Genomic DNA, 23,520 nt, shown 5'->3' on the forward strand with positions numbered 1-23,520 from the left:
TTTTCTCTCATCCTCTCCAACATTTGTCATTTTCCTTTTCTGTCTTATTTGACAATCTAATAGGTGTCAGGTAGTACCTCAGAATTATTTTAATTCACATTTCTCCAATCAATAGTGATTTAGAGCATTTTTTCATATGGCTATAGATAGCTTTGATTACTTCATCTGAAAAATGACTGACTTTTCATATTTTCTGATAATTTATAAATTGGGAAATATATATATATATATATTTTTTTACAAATTTGACTCATTTCTCTATGTATTTGATAGATGAGACCTTCATGAGAGAAATTTGCTTCAAAATTTTTTCATAGTTATGATTGCTAACTGTATTTCCCTCTTGTTTGTTCTCTTTTCTATTTTCACCCTGTCCCTCCTCAAAAGTGTTTTGCTTTCTGACTACTGCCTTTCACAATCTGTTTTTCTTCTATTAGCACCACCCTTCCCTTATTCCCTTCACCTCCTACATTCCTGTAGGGTAGAAAAGATTTCTACACCCAGTGGAATGTGTATGTTTTTTCCTCTTTGAGCCAAATTTTCCATGCTACCTCCCCATCTTCCCCTCCACTGTAAAAAACTTTTTCTTGTCTCTTTTATATGAGATAATTTACCCCATTTTATCTCTCCTTTTCCCTTTCTCCAAGTGCATTCCTCTTTCTCAACCCTAATTTTATTTTTTTGGATATCATCCCATCACATTCAACTCACACCTGTGCCCTCTGTCTATATATACTTATTCTAACTGACCTAATGATGAGAAAGTTCTTATGATTTATAAGTATTATCTTCTGATATAGGAATGTAAACAGTTTGACATTATGAAATCCCTTATGATTTCCTTTTCCTGCTTACCTTTTTATGCTCCTCTTGAATCTTGTATTCGAAAGCAAAATTTTCTATTCAGTTCTGGTCTTTTCATCAGGAATTCTTGAAAGTCTTCTGTTTCATTGAATATACATTGCCTCCCCCCTGCCAATATTTATACTCAGTTTTGCTATGTAGGTGATTCTTGGTTTTGACTTCATTGTCTTCTTCTGAGTTTGTGTTTTGATCTTCCCTGTCACCATAGTAACTTTACATAGCCATGATCTTTTTCTTCTGTTTACTCATTTTCCAGCCTATTTCTTGACTTTTAACTCTATGCTAAAGTGGAGCTCTGCTTCCAGAGTGGAGGGGGCACAGTCCCAGCTTTAGGTTTTTTGTGCAGTTGTTTTTGGAGGCAATTCTGGGAATCTGCAAGTTTTCAGTTCTTCCAAGGTGGTATGATCTAGGGAGAGGTGTGTTTACTACTCTCCTACCCAGCTGATGGACCCCTGTCCAGTTCTAGCCTTCTCCACCCTGACTGTGAAGCCACTTTTGTCCTTCACTGTGCAGGCTATCCTTCTATATTTTTTGACAGGACCCAGACTAGCCCAGGTTCATGCCTGCCCACCCTATGGGAATCTTGTCCCTATCCTTCCTAATTCCACCTCACAGGATCCTTTCAGTGTGCTAGATACTTTTTTCATATTCTCCTGACTTTCCAAAGGCATCATTGAAGAACTCAGGCTGTCCAAATGTCATCCCTCATCCTTGACACATAAGTGTTCTACCTTCTTTTTTTTTTGGAGGGCAATTGGGGTTGCCCAACGTCACACAGCTAGCTACTCTCCTGGCCTGTACTCTAGTCTGTGAGTGACCACAATCACTCCTTTTTTCACCCTGGAACTGTGACCAGGGTTCCAGCTCCCCTGTGGCCATGGAGTCTGGTGGCCTAGTGCTCCTCCTTGCCTTGGGACTGAGACCCAGGACTGTGATCCAGATCTAAGTATAGACAAGGTAATGGAGTTCTGCCTCTGGTGCCAGCAAAGAGATCCCTGTAGTTTCTTTCTGTCCAGTTAGCCTACCACCTTACCTTCTCTAGGTTGAAAGGTCTGGAAACTTCCACCGCTACTACTGATTAGTTGCCCGCCCACCAGACCTGCTCCTGGTTTGTTGGGGATCAGTCGGCAATGGTGGGACCTGTACTAGATTTATTTTACACTCACCCTGGTGCAATGGACCTTTCCTGCTGACCTAAATTGTCTTGGACTGGAAAATGATTTCATTCCATTTTTATGTGAGTTCTGCCACTCTAGTATTTGTTTTGAGTCATTATTTAAAAGTATTTGGAAAGGCCTTCACATTCTTTTTTTTGTTTTTTGTTTTTGTTTTGTTTTTTGCTTTTTGAAGGGCAATTGGGGTTAAGCGACTTGCCCAAGGTCACATGGCTAGTTTGTGTGTTAAGTGTCTGAGATCAAATTTGAACTCAGGTCCTCCTGACTCCAGGGCTGGTGCTCTATTCACTGCGCCACCTAGCTGCCCCCTTCACATTCTTTAAATACTTATCTACTAGGGAAATCTGTTGTTCTTATGTACTTGAATTCATTTTACACATAGCTTGGCTTTGTCTTGTCACATATGAGAGTTGATGATTTAGGAAGGGTTGGACAAGAGGCAAAGGGTTGATTTCTCTAATACATGCCTTATTTTCTTCCAGAGACACCCGGGAAGTCTCACCAGATGATAACAGTGACCAAGAAATGTTGTACTCCTGAGTAAAACAGCAGGTCACCAAATGATGCCAAGGTGCCAAAGACCCCAATTCAGACCTTCAGACCTGAATCCCAAAATAATAAACTGGCTTTTTCTTCTTCCCTATATTTTGTCAACTCCTTCTGGGTCCTGTCTCCTGCTCTGGGTGTGCAGAGGTCTAGATATTAACATGTAGGAATTTAGTAAACATCAGTACTAACTATGACCTTTTCTGACTATGTATCCACAACGAATTCAAACAACTTGTGTCTCTTTGACCTTGATTCTTGCTCCTGAGAGACCCTGGGCACCTGAGTGACCATGTACTTGGTTTCTTATTGACCCTGGGTTCATTATTTTTTCTGTTGCTCAGGGCCTGGCCCACGTGTGAGTCTATGCCCATTTTCTTAGTGATACCAGGTACTTCTTTATTAGTCATTCAAGAGCATTAGTTCTAAATATGCATCAAAAATCTTGGGAAAGCTTGAAATGATATAATCTGAAAAAAAAATCCCTGAACTGCCTGCCACTTAAAATTCCATTCCTATTCCATCTTTCTTCATTACCTTCCATTAAAAAAATATCCTGATGTTCTAATTCTCTTCAATGCTGAGAGTTTATATGTCGGAAAATCATACGCAGAATAGCTTAATATGTTTTCTCTTGCAGGTGATATGCTGGTAAGGTATACTGCCCATATCTGAAGAACTTTGTGATTAATTTAGAAACAAAAAACACCCCTTTTTTTGCATTGCAGCAATTCATGGAATAAGTATAGTTAAAGATGCTCATTTGATTACATTGTATAATATAAGCTGTTGAGGTCAATGAATAGGCAAGTTTTTTTTTTTTTTTTTGCTTTACAACCCTATTGATGACAATGCAACAGTAAGACAAATTTCCAAAAGGAAGAATTTTTAAAAATGGAAATGTTATTTTTATGGTATATTTTACTGGACTGTGCATTGATAGAACTCAGTTGATGTCAAGACAAAGCGTGGGCTGACAAGCATTAGTGAAAAATGTTTTCAGTTGTGACTCAATAAATATCTCTATTAATTGAAGACCTTTACAACCTAGACCCTTCTTACATTTTTAGTCTTCTTGCATTTTATTCTTCTCTTACTATTCTATGATTTGTCTACACTAGCCTCCTTGTTCCTCATGCAGAACGTTTCATTTCCAAGTTCCATACATTTTATTTTTTTTAAAAAGCTTATAAATTGTCATTGATAGATTTAAACTTTTATTTCACTTGAATTTCTCCCAGTGTTTCACCTTCTCTCTCCCCCAGAAAGCCGTCTCAGAAAAAAATCAAGTAATGTTTTTTAAAGAAAAAAAAAGTAAAACGAGGTTAAGAAGAAAAACTGAGCAATACATCAAAAAAGTCTGAAAGTATGTGAAATATTTTACAGCCATGGATCTTCCTCCTCCTAGGAGAAGTGAGGTGAGGATGTCATCTTATATCTCTTAGCTTTGGGATCGAGCTTCTTTTCAGTTTTGCAACATTCACTTTTGATATCTATATGGCTGTTCTCTCTATTTACATTGTTGTAGTCTTGTATATTGTTTGTTTTCTTTGCTTCTACTTTGTAACAGACCATATAAATCTTTCCATTTTTCTTGATATTTATTGCTTATATATATAATATATTATTATATATTGCATATATCATATATATCGCACAGTAATATTCTATTATATGCACAGACCTGGGCTGCTTACAGTTTGAAAGGGTTACATTTTCACATCTTTGTCTTCTCTGTTCCCTGCTCCTTACAAACTCATAATTTTATCTAGAAGATTGGGAGGACTTTATTGCATGGTCACTAAAAATATCCTTTCTTCCCACCCCATTATAATTCCACACCACTAGTGTGGGAGAGACAGCCAAGCAATTAACTTGGAAAATCTTGAACCCACAAAACCCCACACCATGTACATACATGGTATCCTATACAACTGCTTTTTTCCCCCCTGTGGTCTGTTTGTTGATGTTCGTCAAGTTAATGTTAATAAAAAAGAAAATTTAAGAAGGAGAGATCATTGGTAACTTTGCTGACTCCCATGGAGTCTCCCCTGCCAGCACGGAGAGCGGACATAATACAATTAAATTAATTTTGTACAGTTCTATTGATGTAAATCTATTGTCACATTAAGTAGTCTGGAGGCACCAAAAAAAAAAAAAAAAGCTGCTTAGTCAGCAAATACACGACAATTTGCCTAGCTGAAAGAGATTTCAGTCGGGGACACAACTGGCTTAGGATATAAACTTGTTTATAAAACCTTTCCAAGAAGGATGATGACTTGATATGAACAGCAGCATTTCATGAAACCAAAGCAATGGAGAATGAAACAGCAGTTTTAGCGAAGCCACGAGGTGGGAAGACAGGTTGTAGCATTGAGAATAGCAAGAGGAAAGTCAGGGAGACAAGCGCTGACAGTTTTTTTCCAGGACTTTGGGTGAGGGCGCTTTCAGAGCTAGTGGAGCTAGTAGGACTCCCCAATTTTACCGATGCAGAAACCGAGCTCAAGGGAGGTTAAGTGACTCGTCCTGTGTCCAACAGGCAGTATCAGAGGTGAACTCGAACCTACGTCCTTTGAGTACAGGACCAGTGTTCTGGCCACTCTACCACTGTCCAAGGTGTCTTGGTGTAAACTCCCTGACGTCCAGACCTCTCGATGCCTGTCCCTAGTCGTCTCGTTCCTTTAGTGTGTCCACTTCCCGTGGACAGTATGCGGATCCCGTGTCCAGTGCCTTCGGTGGCTGGCCGCACCCCAGCCTCCTTGGGGTGGGTGCTCTGGGCTCCTGGGGCGGCTCCTGCACGGCGGACCTGTGGCCGCCAGGGGGCGTATCCGGGGGAGGCCTGGTGGCGGGCGGCGAGGAGCGCCTCTCTCTCTCCGCCCCCGCGCCTGCTCCTCGCCTCCTCCTCTTCCTCCAGCCTGGGCTCCCGCCGCGGCCGCTCGCCATGGACCGGAACCCATCGCCTCCATGGAGGGGGTTGGAGGCCGAAGCCGAGGCCGAGGCCGAGGCCACGGGAGGAGACTCCATCGGGGCTACGATCTACAGCAAGCACTGGCTCTTCGGCGTCCTCGGAAGCCTCATCCAGGTGCGCCCGCCGCTCCCGGCGGAGTCCCCCAGCTCGTACCCGGACCGCCCCCCTTCCCAGCCCGTCACTACCCCTCCCCCATTCATGTCCTGCTCCCTCTTCCTCTCCCGATCCGTCTCCGCCCCTAGACCCCGCCATCCACACCCTCCCAGCCCCCTCCCCTTGCCCTCCATCCACACCCTCCCCCACCCGTCACAGCCCCCAGACCCCGCCTCCCACCTGGACCCCAGCCCCTCCCTTGCCCCATCTTAGCCCTCTGGATCTGGGCCCACGCCCCCTTTCACCCTCCATCGTATCCCCAGACCCTGTCCAATCCACCCTCATCCCAGCCCTCCAGGACTCAGACCCCACCCCCTTCTCCATCACATGCCCCCATTCCTTTCCCTTCTCACTTCTCCCCCATCACCTCCCCCTTCCTTCTATGAGGACTCACCCCCATTGGCAAGGCCGTGGCCCCTGACCCCCGGGGATCTCAGCCTCCTGCACCCCCATCACGGCTCTCTCCCCACCTGTCATATCCTTCCCTGTCTCAGCCCCCCCATACACTCCCTTACCACATTTCCATCCTCTCCTATCCCCTCCTCTCCACGTCACAGCCCTCCAGCTCTGAGCTCCCCTTCCCCTGCCCCCATCAGTTTTCCTGGACCCAGGCCTGACCCGGATCCTCCCTCTTGCATCACTACCCTCCCGGACCTGGACCCCTTCCCCCCGAATCACAACATGCCCCCTGCTTCAGTCACATCCCACCAGTCAGGTCTCAAGTCCCACAAACTCCTCCCGCTTCCTCCAATACAAATGCAGAGTCACAGGCTACCCAGGGAGCTTGTCCCTGACTATCTCTGCCTCCGCGCCACCCTGGCACCCTCTCAGACCAGAAGCTACCCCTGACACTCAATTAGACTCTGGACCTGTTGGTATCTGGTTAGCACTTACTTTACCTTGGGCTACATTTTTACCCCTCTCCCCCCCCCCCCCCCCCATTTTTTGCTATCTCTGTTCTGTTTCCTCAACCCCAGAACCTCTTCACAGGACACTTATGTTCCTCGCTTCCTCCTCCCAAATCCAGCTCTCCTGGATGTCTCCTATAACTCTTAGTCCAGGTGTTGTGGCAAAGGACTCCCCCACTCCTCACACACCTCCAGGACACCCAGCCTAAAGGCTTTTTCAGATATACTTCCCTTCAGGTGACATTGGGTGTATTCTTGTAGACCTTTGTGCCAGGCCTTACAGCCACTTCCCCAGCCATCCTCCAAGATGAACCTTCTGTTATCCTAGCCCCTTCCTGGTCTCACTACCTCCCTCTACCCAGTCCATTCCACTTGTACTGCTAACCAATGACTCCAGGCACCCATTTCAACCTCCACATCTCTACTACTTGCACACCCCATGTCCAGTCACAGAAAACTCTTCTTCTCTTTCCACAGTCTTTTTCTTCCTTATTGTAAATGTTGGAAAATATTAAGTGGGGAGTGTTATTTCTCTATCCCTTTTCTTTCTTTGCCTTTTTGAAGCTTATTAACCCTGAGAAACCCAAGTCCACAGAAAATGACAAGAAGGAGCAACTTACAGAATTGGATGAAGAAATGGAGAATGAAATGTGCAGGGTGTGGGACATGTCCATGGATGAGGTATGCCTGTAGGGTAATGTTAGGAAGGGAGCCCTTCCTGGAAACTGCTAGTGAATGGCTGTGCCCATGTATTGGAGACCAGCTTGTTAAATTATACCTGCTGCTCCTGCAAGGAGTACTGGGGACTGGCTGCTGCTAACTCCACACCATATATTTTTCTCTCTGGAGGTGAAGGAGAATCCCTGTTGTTATCAGTGAGTATTGGCTAGATTTATGCTGGCATCTCCTGGAGGTCCTTTGCTGAGAACTCATCCATTTGTGGACAGTGATACTCATATAGGTATAACCCATGATTAGTTTGGCTTGGTTTTTCTCAGATTCTTTGAACCTAGGCATTAGAGGTTTAGGAGTTGAGACAGTGCCAGTGCATGAAGCAGTAGGAGAGAAAGAAAGAAGCAAGTGTTTCTTGATATCTCCTTTGAAATGTGAAGATTGCTGTGCATTCACGAGCAAGTTTGCTTTTCTGCCAAAGCAGAAATAGAAATGAGAAGACTATTAAATTTTTTTAAATACCTGGAGAACATTTGTGTTCTGGTAATATTTTTAATTAACAGGTGAGAACATGCTTTTTGTTGAGAGTTTCTAAAACTTATTTTCAAAGCCTTGTGAAAAATCTAATTGTAGTAATGCTTTAATGAAGTTCCCTTTGGATGGCACAAATACAGTGGAGGTAGAAATATTCTGTACCAAAAAAGGAAAAAAAATCGCTAGTACAGTGGCTTTTGTTTCACAGCATACTTAAAATTGCTTTGGGAACATTATGAAGACTCTGCAACATTATTTTTTATATCTTACCACTATTCCTAACTTCATTCTTTATCTTTTATCTTTAATTTAAAAGATATAAGCTACATATTTAAAAAAATAAGTTAGTAAAAGTGAAGTCCTAAGAGGTCTAAAGAAAGGTCTTGGCTCATTACATATTTTGCCTTTTTAGGATGTAGCTTTATTTCTCTATGAATTTAATGCCCCAGACATATTTATGGGAGTTTTGGCCAAGACCAAGTGTCCTCGACTAATGGTAAGTGTATAAATATAAGTGAGTTTTTCAAGCAGTAATTGACCCCTTTTGTCCTTTGCCTGGAAACAACTATAGCAGGAACTTCACCTCTCTGCAGTATTTGCCACTCTTGACCATCCCCATCCCCCTCAATATTCTCTACTTTCTTCCCATTGTTAGGTTTTCCTCTGAGCCTAAATATTCCCCTGCAACTTCTACAGCTCCTAGTTCTGCCACTTGGGGCCAACCAGAAGTGCTTCTTCATAAGACAACTTCAAATATTTGATGAGAACCATTACTCTCCAGATAAAATAACTCTAGTTTTTATGGCCTAACAGCCAGGCACTTTTATCATCTTGGTTGTCTTTTTTCGTAATATTCTCTAGCTTATTAATGTTCTTTCTAAATCCTAATAACCAGAACTAAACACATTGTCGAGTCATGGTCTAACCAGGGCAGAATATAGTGGGATGACTCTTTCCTTCATTCTGGGCATAGTGCTTTTCATAAGGCAACCTAAGATTGTATTGACTTTTCTAACTGCTAATGTCACACTGAAAGCTCATATTGAGTTCGAAGTTTGCTACAAATGCAAAAATGACTTTTACAGGAAGTACTGCATGCTTGACTTGTATACTTCGTATGACAAGTATACTTCATACTTGAATCCCTTATATTGTATTTGTGTGGCTAGTTTTTGATTGCAAATGTAAGATAATAATATTTGCCCTCTTAAGTGCTGTTATTTGCTTTATCCCAGTGTCTCAGTGTATTGAGTCCTTTTTGGATCCTGAGTTTGTCATCCACTGTTTTTCCTTACAGTTATGTGCCATTTTCAATTTTGATAAATATGCTAATTGTGCCTTTAAGTCATTGGTAAGAATATTTCATAGTACAGTACCATGGACAGATCCCTGAATCTTCCCACTAGAGACTTTCTCCCAGGCTGACCTTGAGCCATTAATGAAATCTTTTTTTTTTTTAAATTTATTAAGCAATCAGGGTTAAGTAACTTGCTCAAGGTTACATGGCCAGTTATTTCTGGGTGTGGTGCTGAGTGTCTGAGCCCGGGATTCGATCTCCAGATCGTCCCAACACTGGAGCTGGTGCTCTTACTCGCTGAGCCACCTGGCCGCCCCTAAGCAATTGGGGTTAAGTAACTTGCTCAAGGTTACACGGCCAGGTGTTTCTGGGTGGGTGCTAAGTGTCTGAGCCCGGGATTCGATCTCCAGGTCTTCTCAACACTGGAGCCAGTGCTCTTACTCGCTGTGCTACCTGGCCGCTCCGCCATTAATGAAATCTTGCTTATTCTGATTCTTAACAAATTTGAATCAGTTCCCTATATATCTTAGAAATGAGCCATTTATCAGAGAAGCTTGCTATAAACATTTTCCCCCTTTTATCTGCTTTTCTTCTAATTTCAGCTGAATTCATTTTCTTTACGCATACACTTCTTAATTTTATGTAACAAAAATTGTTCATTTTACTTCCTCTATTTCTTATTTGGTTATGAACTTTTCCCCTTTCCAAATAGATACGATTGGAAATTTTTTCTTTGTTCCTCTAATTTTTTATATGATGTTAACCCTTTGTATCTGAATCATGTACCTATTTGGAACTTATTTTGATAAAACATGTGAGATATTGGTAGTTATTTAGCTTGTGCGAGACTGCCTTCCAGTCTTCTTAATAATTTTTGTTGAATAATGAATCCTTGCCCCAGTAACTGAGATCCTTGGGTTCATCTTTTGGCTTCTCTGCTCATTTGCTTCCAGACCTTGTGTACCTAATTTGTCCCGCTGATAGTCTCTCTTACCCATTACCAAATTGTTTTGATTATTATTGCTTTGTATTGCATTTTTCTTCCCACATTTCCTTCCCACTTTTTTCATCACTTCCCTGGATATTCTTACCCTTTTTTTCCTCCAGATGAATTTTAATTTTCAGTTGGATATACTAGTATTTTTATTCTGCATTTTGTATTTGATTAAATAATACTTGTTATTAATCTACCACATTTTATTGAGTTTGTTTTGTTGTCCTAACTATTCTTCAAACCCCTTGAGGTCAGAATCCTTGTCATCTATGTTTTTCTATGTTTCTCCATAGTTTTTTTTTTTTGCTTTTTTTTTGGAGGGCAGTTGTGTTTAAGTAACTTGCCTAAGGTCACATGGCTAGGTTTTTCGTTTGTGTGTGTTAAGTATCTGAGGCTGGATCTGAACTGAGGTCCTCCTGACTCCAGGGCCAGCACTCTACTCACTGTACCACCTAGCCGCCCCGTCTCTCCATAGTTTTTAATTGTACAGGGCACATGGCAAGACCTAGATGAATAACCAATCTGGTCTCACTATAGGGGATACATTCCCTGCCAATTTTGCCTTATAGGAAATCTATATGTATAATTTATAATATTCACAGAAAAGCAGTAATATGATGCGGTTGAGAAGAATGGTGCTAGTAAAAATAATTTAAATACCTATTTTGGACTCTAAAAAGCACAGCGTTTTTTTTTATACATTGATTTTGTACAATTGTTTTTCAGTGTTTACCCATTTTTAAAAACTCTTGCTTACTCTAATTCCACTCTAATACCATGCTTGGTTTGGCAGGAAATTTGTGTGGGAATTTTGGGAAATATGGCCTGTTTCAAGGAGATATGTGTGTCTATCAGTAATGATAAAAATATTGGGTAAGTCTTATTACATTACATTTATTACATATTGCATAGTAATTATTAGGTTTTCATAAACTTTGTTTTTATTTGATATGTATTTAGTAAAATCTACTAGAGCAGCTTTTCTAAAGAAAGCTAATGCATTCGATTAAAGGGGTAAAAAGCTGAATTACAGTGGCTCCCTTTTTTCAAAGTAACTGGTATTCAATAACTTTACTGAAATTTTCTGTTTTAATATTTTTTAAAATTTTGTTGGTTACATGTAAACAAAATTGTTAATATTCTTTTTAAAGATTTTGGGTCCCAAATTCTCTTCCTTCCTCTCTCATCCCTTCTTCCTTCCCCTCAGAAGGCAAATAATTTGATATAGGTTGTACATGTGAAGTCATGCAAAACATATTTTTATATTATTCATGTTATAAAAGAAACTGCAGACAAAAAAAGCACAAGCAAAATAAATTAAATGAAAAATAGTATGGTTCAATCTGTATTCAGACTCTTACCAGTTCTTTCTCTGGAACTGAATAGCATTTTTCATCATAAATCCTTTGGAATTGTCTTAAGATCATAGTATTGCTGAGAATAGCTAAGTCATTCACAGATGATCATAGTTCAGTATTGCTGCTACTGTTTACAATGTTCTCTTGGTTCTGCTCACTTCTCTTTGCCTTAGTTCATGTTAGTCTTCCCAGGTTTTTCTTAAAGCATCCTGTTCATCATTTCTTATACCACTATGGTATTCCATCACAATCTCATACCACAACTTATTCAGCCATTCCCTAATTGAGAAGCATCTCCTAAATTTCCAGTTCTTTGCTACCACAGAAAGACTTGCTATAAATATTTTTGTACATATAGGTCCTTTTCCTTTTGTCTTTTTAAATCTCTTTGGAATGCAGACCTAGTAGAGGTATTGCTGGGAGCTACTGTAGTGCATTGTTGAAAAACTGATGACTCCTACTTCCTTTTAGTGGAATGGGGACCTGGATGGTCCATGGAGGAGACAACTATGAAAGGTGGTGGTCAAGTATTGGATCCAGGCTACTGGATCAAAGTGAGGAAGGCTGATTGGAGAAGGCTGAGGTCCAGGGTAATCCTTGGGGTTCTGGGAATCATACAGACCCTCAGGATTGAAAGGGCCTTCAGAATTTCTAGGTCATAGATGCTATTGGATTTAGAGCTAGAAGGGACCTTTGTAGTCCTTTAGTTTAGCCCACTCATTTTACTGATGAGGAATCAGAGGCCTTTGAGGTAAAGTGATTTTTTACTCAGGGTCCCATAATAGTGGGTAGTAAGTGGTGGAGTCAGATTCAAACCCAGGTCCTTTTAAATCCAACTCTTTCCATTGTACCACACTGCTGAACTGGGCTAACTCTGTCCTAAACAGTAATCTATAATATCCCTGACAATAAATCATTCAGTTTCCACATAAAAGCCTCTTGGATGGGGAAGCCCACTATCTCTTTTTTTTTTTTGGAGGGGGGAGGTGAGGCAATCAGGGTTAAATGACTTGCCCAGGGTCACACAGCTAGTAAGTGTCAAGTGTCTGAGACCAGATTTGAACTTGGGGTCTTCCTGACTCCAGGGATAGTGTTCAATCCGCTGCACCATCTAGCTGCTCCCAAACCCATTATCTTCTGAGGTGGGTTTTTACACTTTTGGATAGCTCAGTGATTAGGCAACTTTTCCTTATTTTGAGCCAAAGCTGGCTTTCCTTGTAGTGCCTTTTGAGGCCAAGCAAAATAAGCATAATAATACATGTATCAAGGGCTTTAGATTCCTAGTCAAGCAAGTTTGTATCTGAGGATTGAGGTCGTCTTGATCTTTTATGTAGCTAGTTTGAAGGTTTCATTATCTTTCTTTCTTTCTAGAATTACCTGGTATAGTCCTTGATAATTATTCTCTTTTCAAAATTCGCAGAGTATAAAATATTGATAGGTTTGTAATTTCAGAAACAGACCTTTTGCTGAGTTATTTTTGTTAAACAAAAAATGTCAGTCATTTGGCCAAGCATTTATTAAAGACCTATTAAGTATGCTGTGTACTCTGCTAATTGTTGGAGATAGAAAGAAATGCCCAAAACAGCCCCTGCTCTCAGTTGAATGAGAGAGAAAACATGCAACTAGTGTATACAAAGGAGATGTATACAGGATAAACTGGAGATAATCAGCAGAGGAAAGGCACTAGTATTAAGGGGAATTAGGAAATTAAAATGAAACATTTGACTTGACCGATGTTTTAATGAAAAGAAAGTAAATGTAAGAATTTGTGAATTGATTTGTCTTGTAGGCAGACATTGCTACACTGCTTGTATGACTTGGATCCTCCTACTCTGCTGGAAATAAGCAGGTGTGCCATTTTCTTTGTACTCAGTCCAGTTATTTCATCCACAAGGCAATGTAGAGTTAATTTTTCATGAGAATACTTGAATTGCATTCACCCTATTTTAGTCAGATATTCCGTTCATGTTTCTTGTGTAGGTTATTGCTAACATGCCTTTCCCAGCCACAAGTTGCTGATATTTGGATTCAAAGGATACGGGAAAATCCAGCTGTCTATGAGAGCATTTGTTTCGTCATGTCAAGCTCAACAAATGGTAGGTAACCAAGCCATTTGGAGAATCAAATTTTTAGGGCATCTTTAATGGTCAAGGGATTATTCCTGAGCCTCAGAGAAAAATATACCTTGATCATAAGAAGAAGTTTAAAAAAATCATTCAGCTCAAGGTAACAGCAGACATTAGATTTATTTCATTAGTATGGAGGACTTGCAGATGAAGAATCTCATTTGACTAGTGGGTGGTGTGGAATCTTCTCTGCAACTTACAGGATTGGACCAGAGCAGTTAGTATCAGACTCAAACAGAAAGGGAATCACTAAACCATATATGGGCATCCCAACAGACTGCACATGTTAACATAGCTATGTTCTAGTATATTTTCATTTATTTTGTTAACTATTTTCTAACTATGTTTTAATCTGGTTCCTGGCACTTGTAAGTGGACTTCTTGTTTGATACCTTTGGCCTAGAGTATTGGGATTATGTGACTTGGTCAGGATCACACAGCCGGTGAGTGTCAGAGGTGGGACTTGAATGGAGAGCTCCCTGGCTCTGAGAAGAGCTCTCTGGTCTCTGTTCCACTTTGCTTGTAAGGTTCCTTAAAAGTAAATTATTCTCTTTGTGCCCCAGGACAGTGATAGTGACTTTTAAGAAAGCAATAGATACAGGAGAGAAAAAGTCCCTCAGAACATTGTGTTTGTTGTAGGAGTTTGACTTTTGTGTGGTGATTTTCCTTAGGAATTTTCATTAACTTGGCTAATTTCAGTTTCATGGGTGTTTTCTTCTCTGCAGTTGACTTGCTGGTGAAAGTGGGTGAAGTGGTTGACAAGCTCTTTGACTTAGATGAAAAGCTAATGGTCGAGTGGATTAAAAATGGCGCTTCTCAGGTCCTGGACCAGTCCTCTGGGGATTCTGAAGAGCAATTGCCACTGAGGCTTGTCCCCTGTGTACTTGAAGCTGCTAAGCAGATCCGGTAGGATTTTACAGAGTGGTGTAACCCTGGTCTGCCCTGGAACCTCCTTCATTTGAGGGGTTTGGGAGGCCTTGGATCAGCACATGACCGAATAGCTCCTACACGGCCCACAGGAATCCCTGTAGGCTCCTGTGTCCATTTAGGGTGGCATGGGCTCTGGACCCAGCTCCCACAGGGCAGGTGAGAGTAGTGTTATAGTATGCTGCTTCCACCACTTCCCATCCTCACCTATTGTGGAAGGTCCTGGCCTTTTTTCTCTGTGGATGAGGCTTCAGTTGATTGAACCACTATCTTTTCTAAGTCATCTAGGCTTCAAGTTTTCCTTCCCTCTCATCTCCCACATCACCTAGTCTTATTGATTCTACTTGTGCAGTATAGCTCACTTCCATTTCCTCGACTTACCTGAATACTACTATTATTCTAGACCTTATCTCTTCTCATCTGAACCATTATGATAACCTTCTTACTGATCTTCCTTCAGTTTTTTCCATTTCCAATCCACTTTTCACATAGTAGCCAAAATAATCTTCCTAATGCATAGACTTTATTATCATGTCACTCTCCTGCTAAAAACCTTTGTCATTCTTTAACACCCATTGGACAGTTTCTTAACTCCTGCCCTAACACTATTTCCCTTCATTCATTCTAGCCATAGGGACCTTTAGCTGTCCCCAGTGTCATCATGACTCTATTAGCACAGGCCATCCTCTGTACATGGAACATATTTTCTGCTCCTCTCTTCCTGTTGAAATTGTCTTCCATCAAGGCTCAGCTGACATGCTACCTCTAACACGAAATCTCCCTGATTTACCTAGCTAAAAGTAATAAAAATAAGAATAAAAATGTAAGCTTCTTGAGGGCAGGGGCTGGGTCATTTTTCACCTTTGTGTTTCTGTCATCTAGCACCGTGCTCTGCATATAAAATTTACTTAATAAAGGTTTGTTGAGTTGTTGGAAGAACACCGCTGTTAGTCTCGGAAAGGATCTTTTTCCTTAGTGAATGGAGATTTTAGAGGAGTCTGAGTTGGTTGGAATCCAGACATTGGGCCGCAGACATCACTGATAATGAAGGGGTTTCCTTTTTAGCTCTCACCATTGAGGACAGGAGGCAGTCCTTAGAACAGCCAAGAAGAAGTCAATACTGTTTCTGCTGCCTTGATGGCAGGCTCTAGAAATCAGTTTTTTAGGGGTGGTGGGACAAAATTCTGCTGGTTTAAGTAAAACAAAACACTGAAAGTCTTTTTTAGGGTTTTCTGTAGGAGGATTTGGGTCTGGGTTTGGAAATATTTTGTTTCCTAGATTCTGTCTATTGGGTAATTAACTTTCTTTTGGTCTGGAAGTCATTGAGTTAGTGTTTTTGTTGTTTGTGTGCAGTTTTGATAACCCAGTAGGACTGGATGTTTATATGCACATCTTACAACTACTTACTACTGTGGATGATGGAATTCAAGCAATTGGTAAGTTATTTTATGGAGAAGTATGAGAAAGATGATAGCTTATTTTAGTCATTTAATTATTTTCCCTTTTTGAATCAGTGCTTTCTTTATCAAGTTCAGCCTCCTGATGCTGGAAGAGATACTTGGAATTTTCTTTCTGATCTGGCCTGCCATGACTTTTGTCAGCCTGATGATCCACCGATCATCCTTCAGGAACAGAAAACAGTACTGGCCTCTGTCTTCTCAGTATTGTCTGCTGTGTATGTGTCACAGACTGAAGAGGAGTACATAAAGATGGGAAAAAGCAAGTAACATTTCTACCACTTGTGAATAATGCTGACCCCCTTTTTAACACTGGTAACCTACACACATCCCATGTGTAACCCTCAGAGCTGAACAAACTGGGCATAACCTTAATAGAAATGATAGAGACAGAATTACTCTACTGAAACAGAAATTTGCACAAAGTAAGGATAGGCAGAATTTAATTTTAGCAAATACCATTATAATTTCTCATTCTGTATAACAACTAGCCAGTAGTCCACACTAACAGTGTTTTTACTGATCTTGTTGCCAAATATCCTGTTATGTGGAAAATCCTGTATGGTGGTCATCCTGTCAGTGTAGAAGTCAGTTTCTGTAATGAGCACCATGTCATTCCTCCACCCCTGCCCCCATTCAGTAAATTCCAGTGACACCTCTAGAATCAAATATAAAAATTCTCCAACATTCAAAGCTCTGCATAACCTGCCCCCTCCTACCTTTCCAGTCTTTTGCACCTTACTCCCTGACATATACTCTATATTCCTGTGACACTCACCTCCTTGCTGTTCTTCTCTCAAGACTGTCCATCTCTTAATTCCATTCCTTTTTCCTGGCTATCCCCTATCCACAGAATGCTTTCCTCCTTCTCTGCTTCCTGCCTTCCCTGACTTTCTTCAAGTTTCAGCTAAAATCCTACCTTCCACAAACAGCCGTTCCTGATCTTCCTTCATGTTATTGCCTTCCCTCTTAGATTATGTCCATTTTACTCTTTTTCTTGTTTGCATGTAGTTGTTTACATGTTTATATCTCCCTTTGTACTACTTGAGAGTAGGGGTTGTTTTTTTTTGCCTTTCTTTGCGTTTGCAATGCCTAGCACAATGCCTGGCATATAGTAGGTACTTAATAAATGCTTATTGATTGACAACCCTGTGCAGTAGGAGTTATTAACCCTCTTTTACTGATGAGGGAACTAGGTTGGCAAAAGATGTCCCTTTCCTTAAGGGGATCACATTTTAATAGGGAAGACAGCCTACAAACAACTATGTCCAAATACTTCATCCTCAGGGCACCTGAAATAGATGTATTACCAATGAAGAATTGTGTAGGAGAAATAGATGTCATCAGAGAGATATATGACTGGAGGGAGGTGGGCCAGTCCTATTATTAAAGTGGATTGATCCTGAGCAGCTTTTATGCTCAGGAGGTAGCCACCCAATTACAAGAGATTTAGAGGAAAGGGCTCCTGCCTGTTGACTAGACCATTGTAGAGGATTTATAGAAGGAGATAGGCTAGAGGCACAGAGGATGAGATGACTTGTATAGGTTGCATTCATTACCTTTAGAGGGAGATGCCACATCTGTGAGATCCTACATACCTGTTAACATTGAAAAATGTTAGGTACCTACTAACAAGGACGGCTTGAATTATTACAGGGAGATTGGACAGTGCAGGACACGCTCAGGAATATCCATTGGCTGGGATTTAGGCTTTTGACTTTTACATATTTTGAATGTAACCTCCTTTGTTGTCATGCATAGTCTTAATTTACAGCTGACATTTATCATTTGTAGAACACAATTAGATGTGTTTAATTTGATCAGATCTCTTAAAAATCTTATTTTTATGATAGCAGAAATACTCAATATATTTCTGACTTTGTATCTCTTCATTTGTTGGTCGTACAATAGACCTATCTCTAATTGGCGGCTTGATTCGGGTCTTGCACAATGTGGAGGACTGTGAGAAAAGATTAGTGAATTTAGCAGGCTGCAGTACAGAAGAAACTGAAAAGTCTGATGCACCTGAGGAAGATTTCCACTTGAAAGTCTTGAAGGATGTTTCATGCGAATTACTTTCGAATATTTTTCGGAAGTTGACAAAGGTACTGAAAAATTCTTTTATGTTGACTCAGGTAAGGAAGGGCTAGGCCTAATTTCTGGGAGGTTTACTTCCTTAAGCTTTTGTAGAGGGTGTGGAGAAGTGAGCTGGAAGACTTTCAGGGCGTTGTGTGACTGCCTAGGGGAAGCCTCTAGTGAAACAGTTGAGGTGCTGGGTGCACATATTTTAGGGGCTGGGCAGCAGTACAGGGAAGTTATCTGAAGGAGTGTCTTTGTCTTTTTCTGAAAATAGTGAACTTAGGTACCAGTGAGAAGCAGTGTAGTAGCTGGCTAGAGAGTCACTCCGAGCCCTCAAAGGAAGACTTGGATTCAAGCCTTGCAGCTATCACCTATTAGTTACATGACCATAGGCACCAATCATTTATTCTCTGCCCCAGGCACCTCTCTATGACATGCAGTTGCAAGAGAGTTCTGTCCTTCATTTATAGAAGGAGTTTTCACACCTGGGATTTCCTTCTCTCTATGAAATCACAGATCTACTTCCCCCCTCCAAAAATATCCCAGTGGTGGGGTTGGGTTTATTTACCATAAAATCTTAGTGATTTTCCTCTCCATCCCCTCTGTGATGCAAATTCCAGTGAATTTTGGGCCCTCACCGCCCAACAAGGCAGCCCATTCTAAACTTGAACAACCAAAGCATTGTTAGACAGTTATCTCTGTTGTATTAAAATCTGCCTCCTGGGGACTTCCATCCTTTGGTTCTTGTTCTTCCCCCTGAAACACAAACTAACATCAGATCCCTCTTCCATGTGTTAGCTCTTCAAATGTTTGGAAACATCCATTCTTCCCTCCCCCTACCTCCATTTTCTCTTTTTCAGAGAAGTTCCTTTCTTAGTTCCTTTCAAAGTTGTCATTAAACATGATTTCCCAACTCTTTTATAGTCCTGGTCACCTTCTTTTTGGACATGCTTTTCTCTGATTAAATTTGTTTTTCTGAAACTTAGGGTAATAATAGTAAGTGCTTTCTTCTCTGCACCCCAGTGAGGTAGATTGTGCCAGTATTCTTTCCATTTTATAGAAGATGAAAGTTGAGACTCAGAGCAGACTTGCCCACAGGCATACAGCTGGTTGCCAAGACTCAGATAAGGGCTTCTGTCCCACTCTGAAGTACAGCCCTCTTTCTCTCACCTCACACTATTTATCTCAGGGAGATGTGGCTGCATGGAGCTTCCTTCTTTGAAGCTTAAGAGGACAGGGCCATCTTCTCCTGGAGTTACTGTTAATTCTACTTTTTTTTTTGGAGGAGGGAAGGCAAGGCAGTTGGGGTTAAGTGACTTGCCCAAGGTCACACAGCTAGTGTGTCAGGTCTCAGACTGGATTTGAACTCAGGTCCTCCTGACTCCAGGGCCGGTGCTCTATTCACTGCACCACTAAGCTACCCCTCATTTAATTTTTTATCAAGGACGTCAACTTTGAATACTTACTAAGACATGTGGAAGATTCCAGGAGTATCAGCAATACCATTGAGGCAGTATCCCAGCTCTCTCAGGAAAACACTTGAGGCGAGAGGAAAGGAGGACCATAACAAGGATGACCAGATTGAGCTTTGGATGTCTTCTTCTGCTGTTTTATAGCTTTTTTGCCTATTTTTGTTTTCAGGAAAATATCATTCAGGCTTTAAAGGAGGACCATCTAAGCAAGCAGAAGTGTTCCTGTGCAATTAAAAACCTTCTTCCCACGTACCGCTCGGTGGTAAGTGTGTGTGGAGCCCCTGGACTCCCATGGAACACAGTGTCGCAGTGACCTGGGGGTATGTCCGACTCTTCCTGACCCTGTCAGAGATCCTGCAGTGGTTTGTCATTTCCTTCTCGAGCTGGTGTAGTTGGCAGGTTTTGAACTGAGGAAGAAGAGTCTTCCTGATTGACTTTCTAACCACTGTGTCCCCTAGCTGCTTGTAGATCTTGGCTTTGGGGATAACCAAAGTATACTTTGAGACACAAACCTGTCTTCAGAGATGCCTGTTCCTTATCTGCAGTTAGAGTTTAAATTCCTCATTCTAAAAAACACTAAAAAGCTACTGTGAGCAGAGAATTATGTTAGGCATTGGGGGTGAATAGAAAATTTAGAAAAGACATAGTTCCTGCCTTCAGGGAATGTACTGTTTAGTGGGGAATAATAATCAAAGATAGGTAGGTATAACATACACTATTCTGTGATAAATTCTGGTTCCAAAGCAAAATATCACATGAAGTATCTGGGTCAGGTATCTGGGGGAAGGAGGCTCATTACTAACCAGGGGGATCAGAAGAGACTTCCTGGAGAAGGCGGTACTTGGGTTGGATGTTCACAGAAGAGTAGGAATTTGACAAAGTAGGGAAGGAAGGCATTTCAGATACAGGGCCCAAACTGAGCAGAGGCATAGAGGCCCAGGAAAACAGCCTGTTTGGGAAGTGGGGAATTATCCAGTTTGGGGTGAGCATAGCTCTGTGGAAAGGAGTTTTTGAGATAAGGCCTTGAATACCAGTTAGAGAACTGTGAACTTTACTTGGAAGGCAGTAAGAAGCCACAGGTAAGACACAGCTAAGCAGAAGATTGCCATTATCAGAACTATGCAAAAGAAAGATTGCTCTGGTAGCAATATAGAGGCAAGATTGGAGGTGGGAGAGAGGAGAGGTAGGGAGACTTCTCAGGTGAATAGAGCAGTCATGTGGGCTGGTAGTGATGGTGCCTAGTGTTAAAAAGGGAGCAGTGGGACGAATCAGAATGGAACAGAGGTGAGGAATGTTTTCAAGGGTCAGTCTGTGGGTCTTGGAAGAGGATAGGGTCAGATGACACTCCGGTCCCAATGCCAGCATACAAATACCTCTGTTTTGAGGGCCTTCTTTATTCCCTCAACTACATGCTAAGTCTTGAGACATTTAACCTATATTGTTTTACACTTATTTTCTAAATTGATATTGTAATTGCCTAGAACTCTTCCCCCACCCCCATCTTCAGCATATTCTATATATGAAGTAGACAAGATAAAAAGACAAGATTCTTACACAGTGTCATCCAGTAGGATTTTCTTCAACAGTTTCATCATTAACAGGATAATGAAGGGTCTTCTAAAACGTGGAGGGTAGTGGCACTACCGGAACTTGGATTTTAGATATTGGGGTGGAGGCAGATTGGAGGATGTTAGTCATCGGAGTAAATGGAAGAGGGAAGTCCACTTACCTGATGATGTCCTGGGAAGGGGGGAACCAGGAGTTATTGACATTAAGGGACAACTGTGGCATGTGGGTCATGGAATTGCCCTCTGTATAAGATGTTAAGTCACAATGAGTGCAAACCTGTGTAACATGTTTTCTTTGACTGTAGGTAGAAGGCTTCCTTAAAGTCCTGAGTGAGGCTGACAAGGCTCTTTTAGATGATCTGAAGAAGGATTTCCCAAGTTTGAAGACACGGAACTAAAGCTAGAACAGAATAGCCCTTACTTGAGGAAAAAACTCTGTTCTTTCCCTGGCTAAAGAACATGATGGGCTCCAGCCTCCAGTAAACCTTGCCAACCTGATGAAACTTACAAGGGACAGTGGAGGGAGGGAGACGACTTGTGGAGTGATAGGGAACCTCCATGGACTGTGACTGCCCTGCTCTCCTCATCTTTGTGTGTTGTGATCACCAGGATAAACCTGCTATTGGCTATGTTGCTTTGTCAGCTTCAGTGAAGGTAAACCATGCTAGTATTTAGAGTGTCAACAGGGAATGCTTACCTAAAACTGAATTTTGTGCCACAATTTCATGTGCAAGTAGGGTTAGACCTTAGACATTTAAAAATGCATTTATTTATGGTAATTATTTCAGGATAGTTCATCAGGGTCTTTAAATACCTGAGGAGAGAAGGTAAAACCCATCAGAGTTTGATGTTAAATTGGGTTTGTTTATAGGGCCAACATTCAACAGTATTGTGTATGGGAAAGTAGAAATGCTGCCATGCCTGTGTGATCATGGTTAAATCTGGACATCTCCCTTTACAACTTATTTCCAGTGGCGGTTCATAAAATAATTGGTTTCAAATCACTGAGTTGTTTTGAGTAACAGTTGATTACTCTAATCTCCCCTGATTTAGGTAAAATGTAGCTCATGACTCTTTTTGCTTGTCAGATTTTGGCAATGGTCCCGGTGTTATTTGTCCACTGTGACCAGTTACTCTGGGCTGGAATGTCAGAATTTGATTCTCTCTTTGGCTTCTGTCATTCTCACAGATTTAAATGGAAGACCAACAGACATGTTTGGGTTTTGTTTGTTATAGACTCCAAAGCCACTCCCAGTAGACTTTGGTAGTGGTTTCCCTGTTTGGACCATGACATTTTGGCCTACAAATGCTAATTTAGATCATATTCTGCCTTTTGTGGCCAAGCTTACCTACCCAGAAAATGTAAAAGTGTTCAAGTTAGCTTTGTGTAAGTATACAGTTAGTTTCTCTAGTGTTGAAATGAGATTTTATACACACTTTTGCATGGTTTCTGGATCTCTACTTTTCACAAGGACCATTTGTGTAGAAAATTACATACTGGCAACTGAAGCTACAACTGGTAGATTTTTTTGTATTTTTGTTCATGAACATGTATATTGTTCATTCTGGTGGTGACCTTAGTATAGGCAGAACAAGTGGCTGAAATAGCCCCACACGGTCAGAGAACATAAGCCATGCCTCCCAACCAAAAACACAGACAGATTGTATATTTCAGGCCGGTGCTGGAAATTCTCCTGTTAGACATTAATCTTTTTATCTGTTAAAATATTCCTTGGGAGGGTGATGCTTATCAGACCTTACTGCAAATGAATTTCAAATCCTATCAAGAGAATAAGTTTTGAGTGTGGTGAAGAACTTTTAACCTAAGCACTCTGAGTACCTGGGGGAAGAGGACTCCCCTGACAGTTTGATCTCAAAGGTACATGGGAGCAGTGGAGTTCTTTACTTCATAGTTTCACTCTGTTTTCACTCAGTTTTCACACCGTCTTGTACACCATGTTTTTCACTGTTCAAAGGTGAGGACTTATATTGTTCCATATATGTTATATTTTGATAGAGTTGAAAACTTTTCCATAAAACTACCAATTAAAATAAAAATGAAATGAGTATTGTTTCTATTTTGCTTTTCTTAATTCTAAAGAAAAGAGAAGTCCCTAAAGCATTTGCAAAAGAGTGGTGCTTGAGTTAACCTACAGATGGAATGTGGGCTACCACTTTAGATCCTTTGTGGAGTTTTCAGCTGGATTTGACCTCAGCTGCTTTTTGAAATTTGTGTGCCATTTCTATTTTGATGTTTTTGATTCTTTTTAATCTTTATTGTTTGTTGCACCTAATCATTTGAGAAAGATACACACATACACATGTATTTATTTTTCTTTTTTGGTCTCACTGCAACTTAAACCTTGGAATATTGGAGGAAAGGCTCATTGATGCACTGTTGTTGATGGTGCTATAGATTGGT

The 23,520-nt window shown here is 41.0% G+C and overlaps 1 protein-coding gene across 1 annotated transcript; it reads left to right on the forward strand.

The window, feature by feature from the left end:
* The first annotated feature begins 5,451 nt into the window (after nucleotides 1-5,451).
* Nucleotides 5,452-23,164, forward strand: SAAL1 (serum amyloid A like 1). The gene is made up of 12 exons (XM_069073110.1): nucleotides 5,452-5,667; nucleotides 7,179-7,295; nucleotides 8,233-8,316; nucleotides 10,905-10,984; nucleotides 13,259-13,318; nucleotides 13,450-13,565; nucleotides 14,321-14,501; nucleotides 15,876-15,958; nucleotides 16,053-16,241; nucleotides 17,891-18,084; nucleotides 19,700-19,792; nucleotides 21,404-23,164. Exons 1-12 carry the CDS (start codon nucleotides 5,527-5,529, stop codon nucleotides 21,494-21,496), a joined length of 1,431 nt encoding a protein of 476 aa, XP_068929211.1. The 5' UTR covers nucleotides 5,452-5,526; the 3' UTR covers nucleotides 21,497-23,164.
* The last annotated feature ends 356 nt before the right edge of the window (nucleotides 23,165-23,520 follow it).

The sequence above is a fragment of the Petaurus breviceps genome, unplaced genomic scaffold (genome assembly GCF_028583685.1).
Source record: "Petaurus breviceps papuanus isolate PSGF00001 unplaced genomic scaffold, PetGlider_PUasm1.0 140, whole genome shotgun sequence".
NCBI classification, from domain to species: domain Eukaryota; kingdom Metazoa; phylum Chordata; class Mammalia; order Diprotodontia; family Petauridae; genus Petaurus; species Petaurus breviceps.

Coding starts and splice junctions, on each gene's coding strand:
- SAAL1 (XM_069073110.1), top strand. CDS start 5,527: ATGGACCGGAACCCATCGCCTCCATGGAGGGGGTTGGAGGCCGAAGCC. Junction 14,502..15,875: donor GAAGCTGCTAAGCAGATCCG/GTAGGATTTTAC, acceptor GTTTGTGTGCAG/TTTTGATAACCCAGTAGGAC. Junction 18,085..19,699: donor TTTTTCGGAAGTTGACAAAG/GTACTGAAAAAT, acceptor TTTTGTTTTCAG/GAAAATATCATTCAGGCTTT.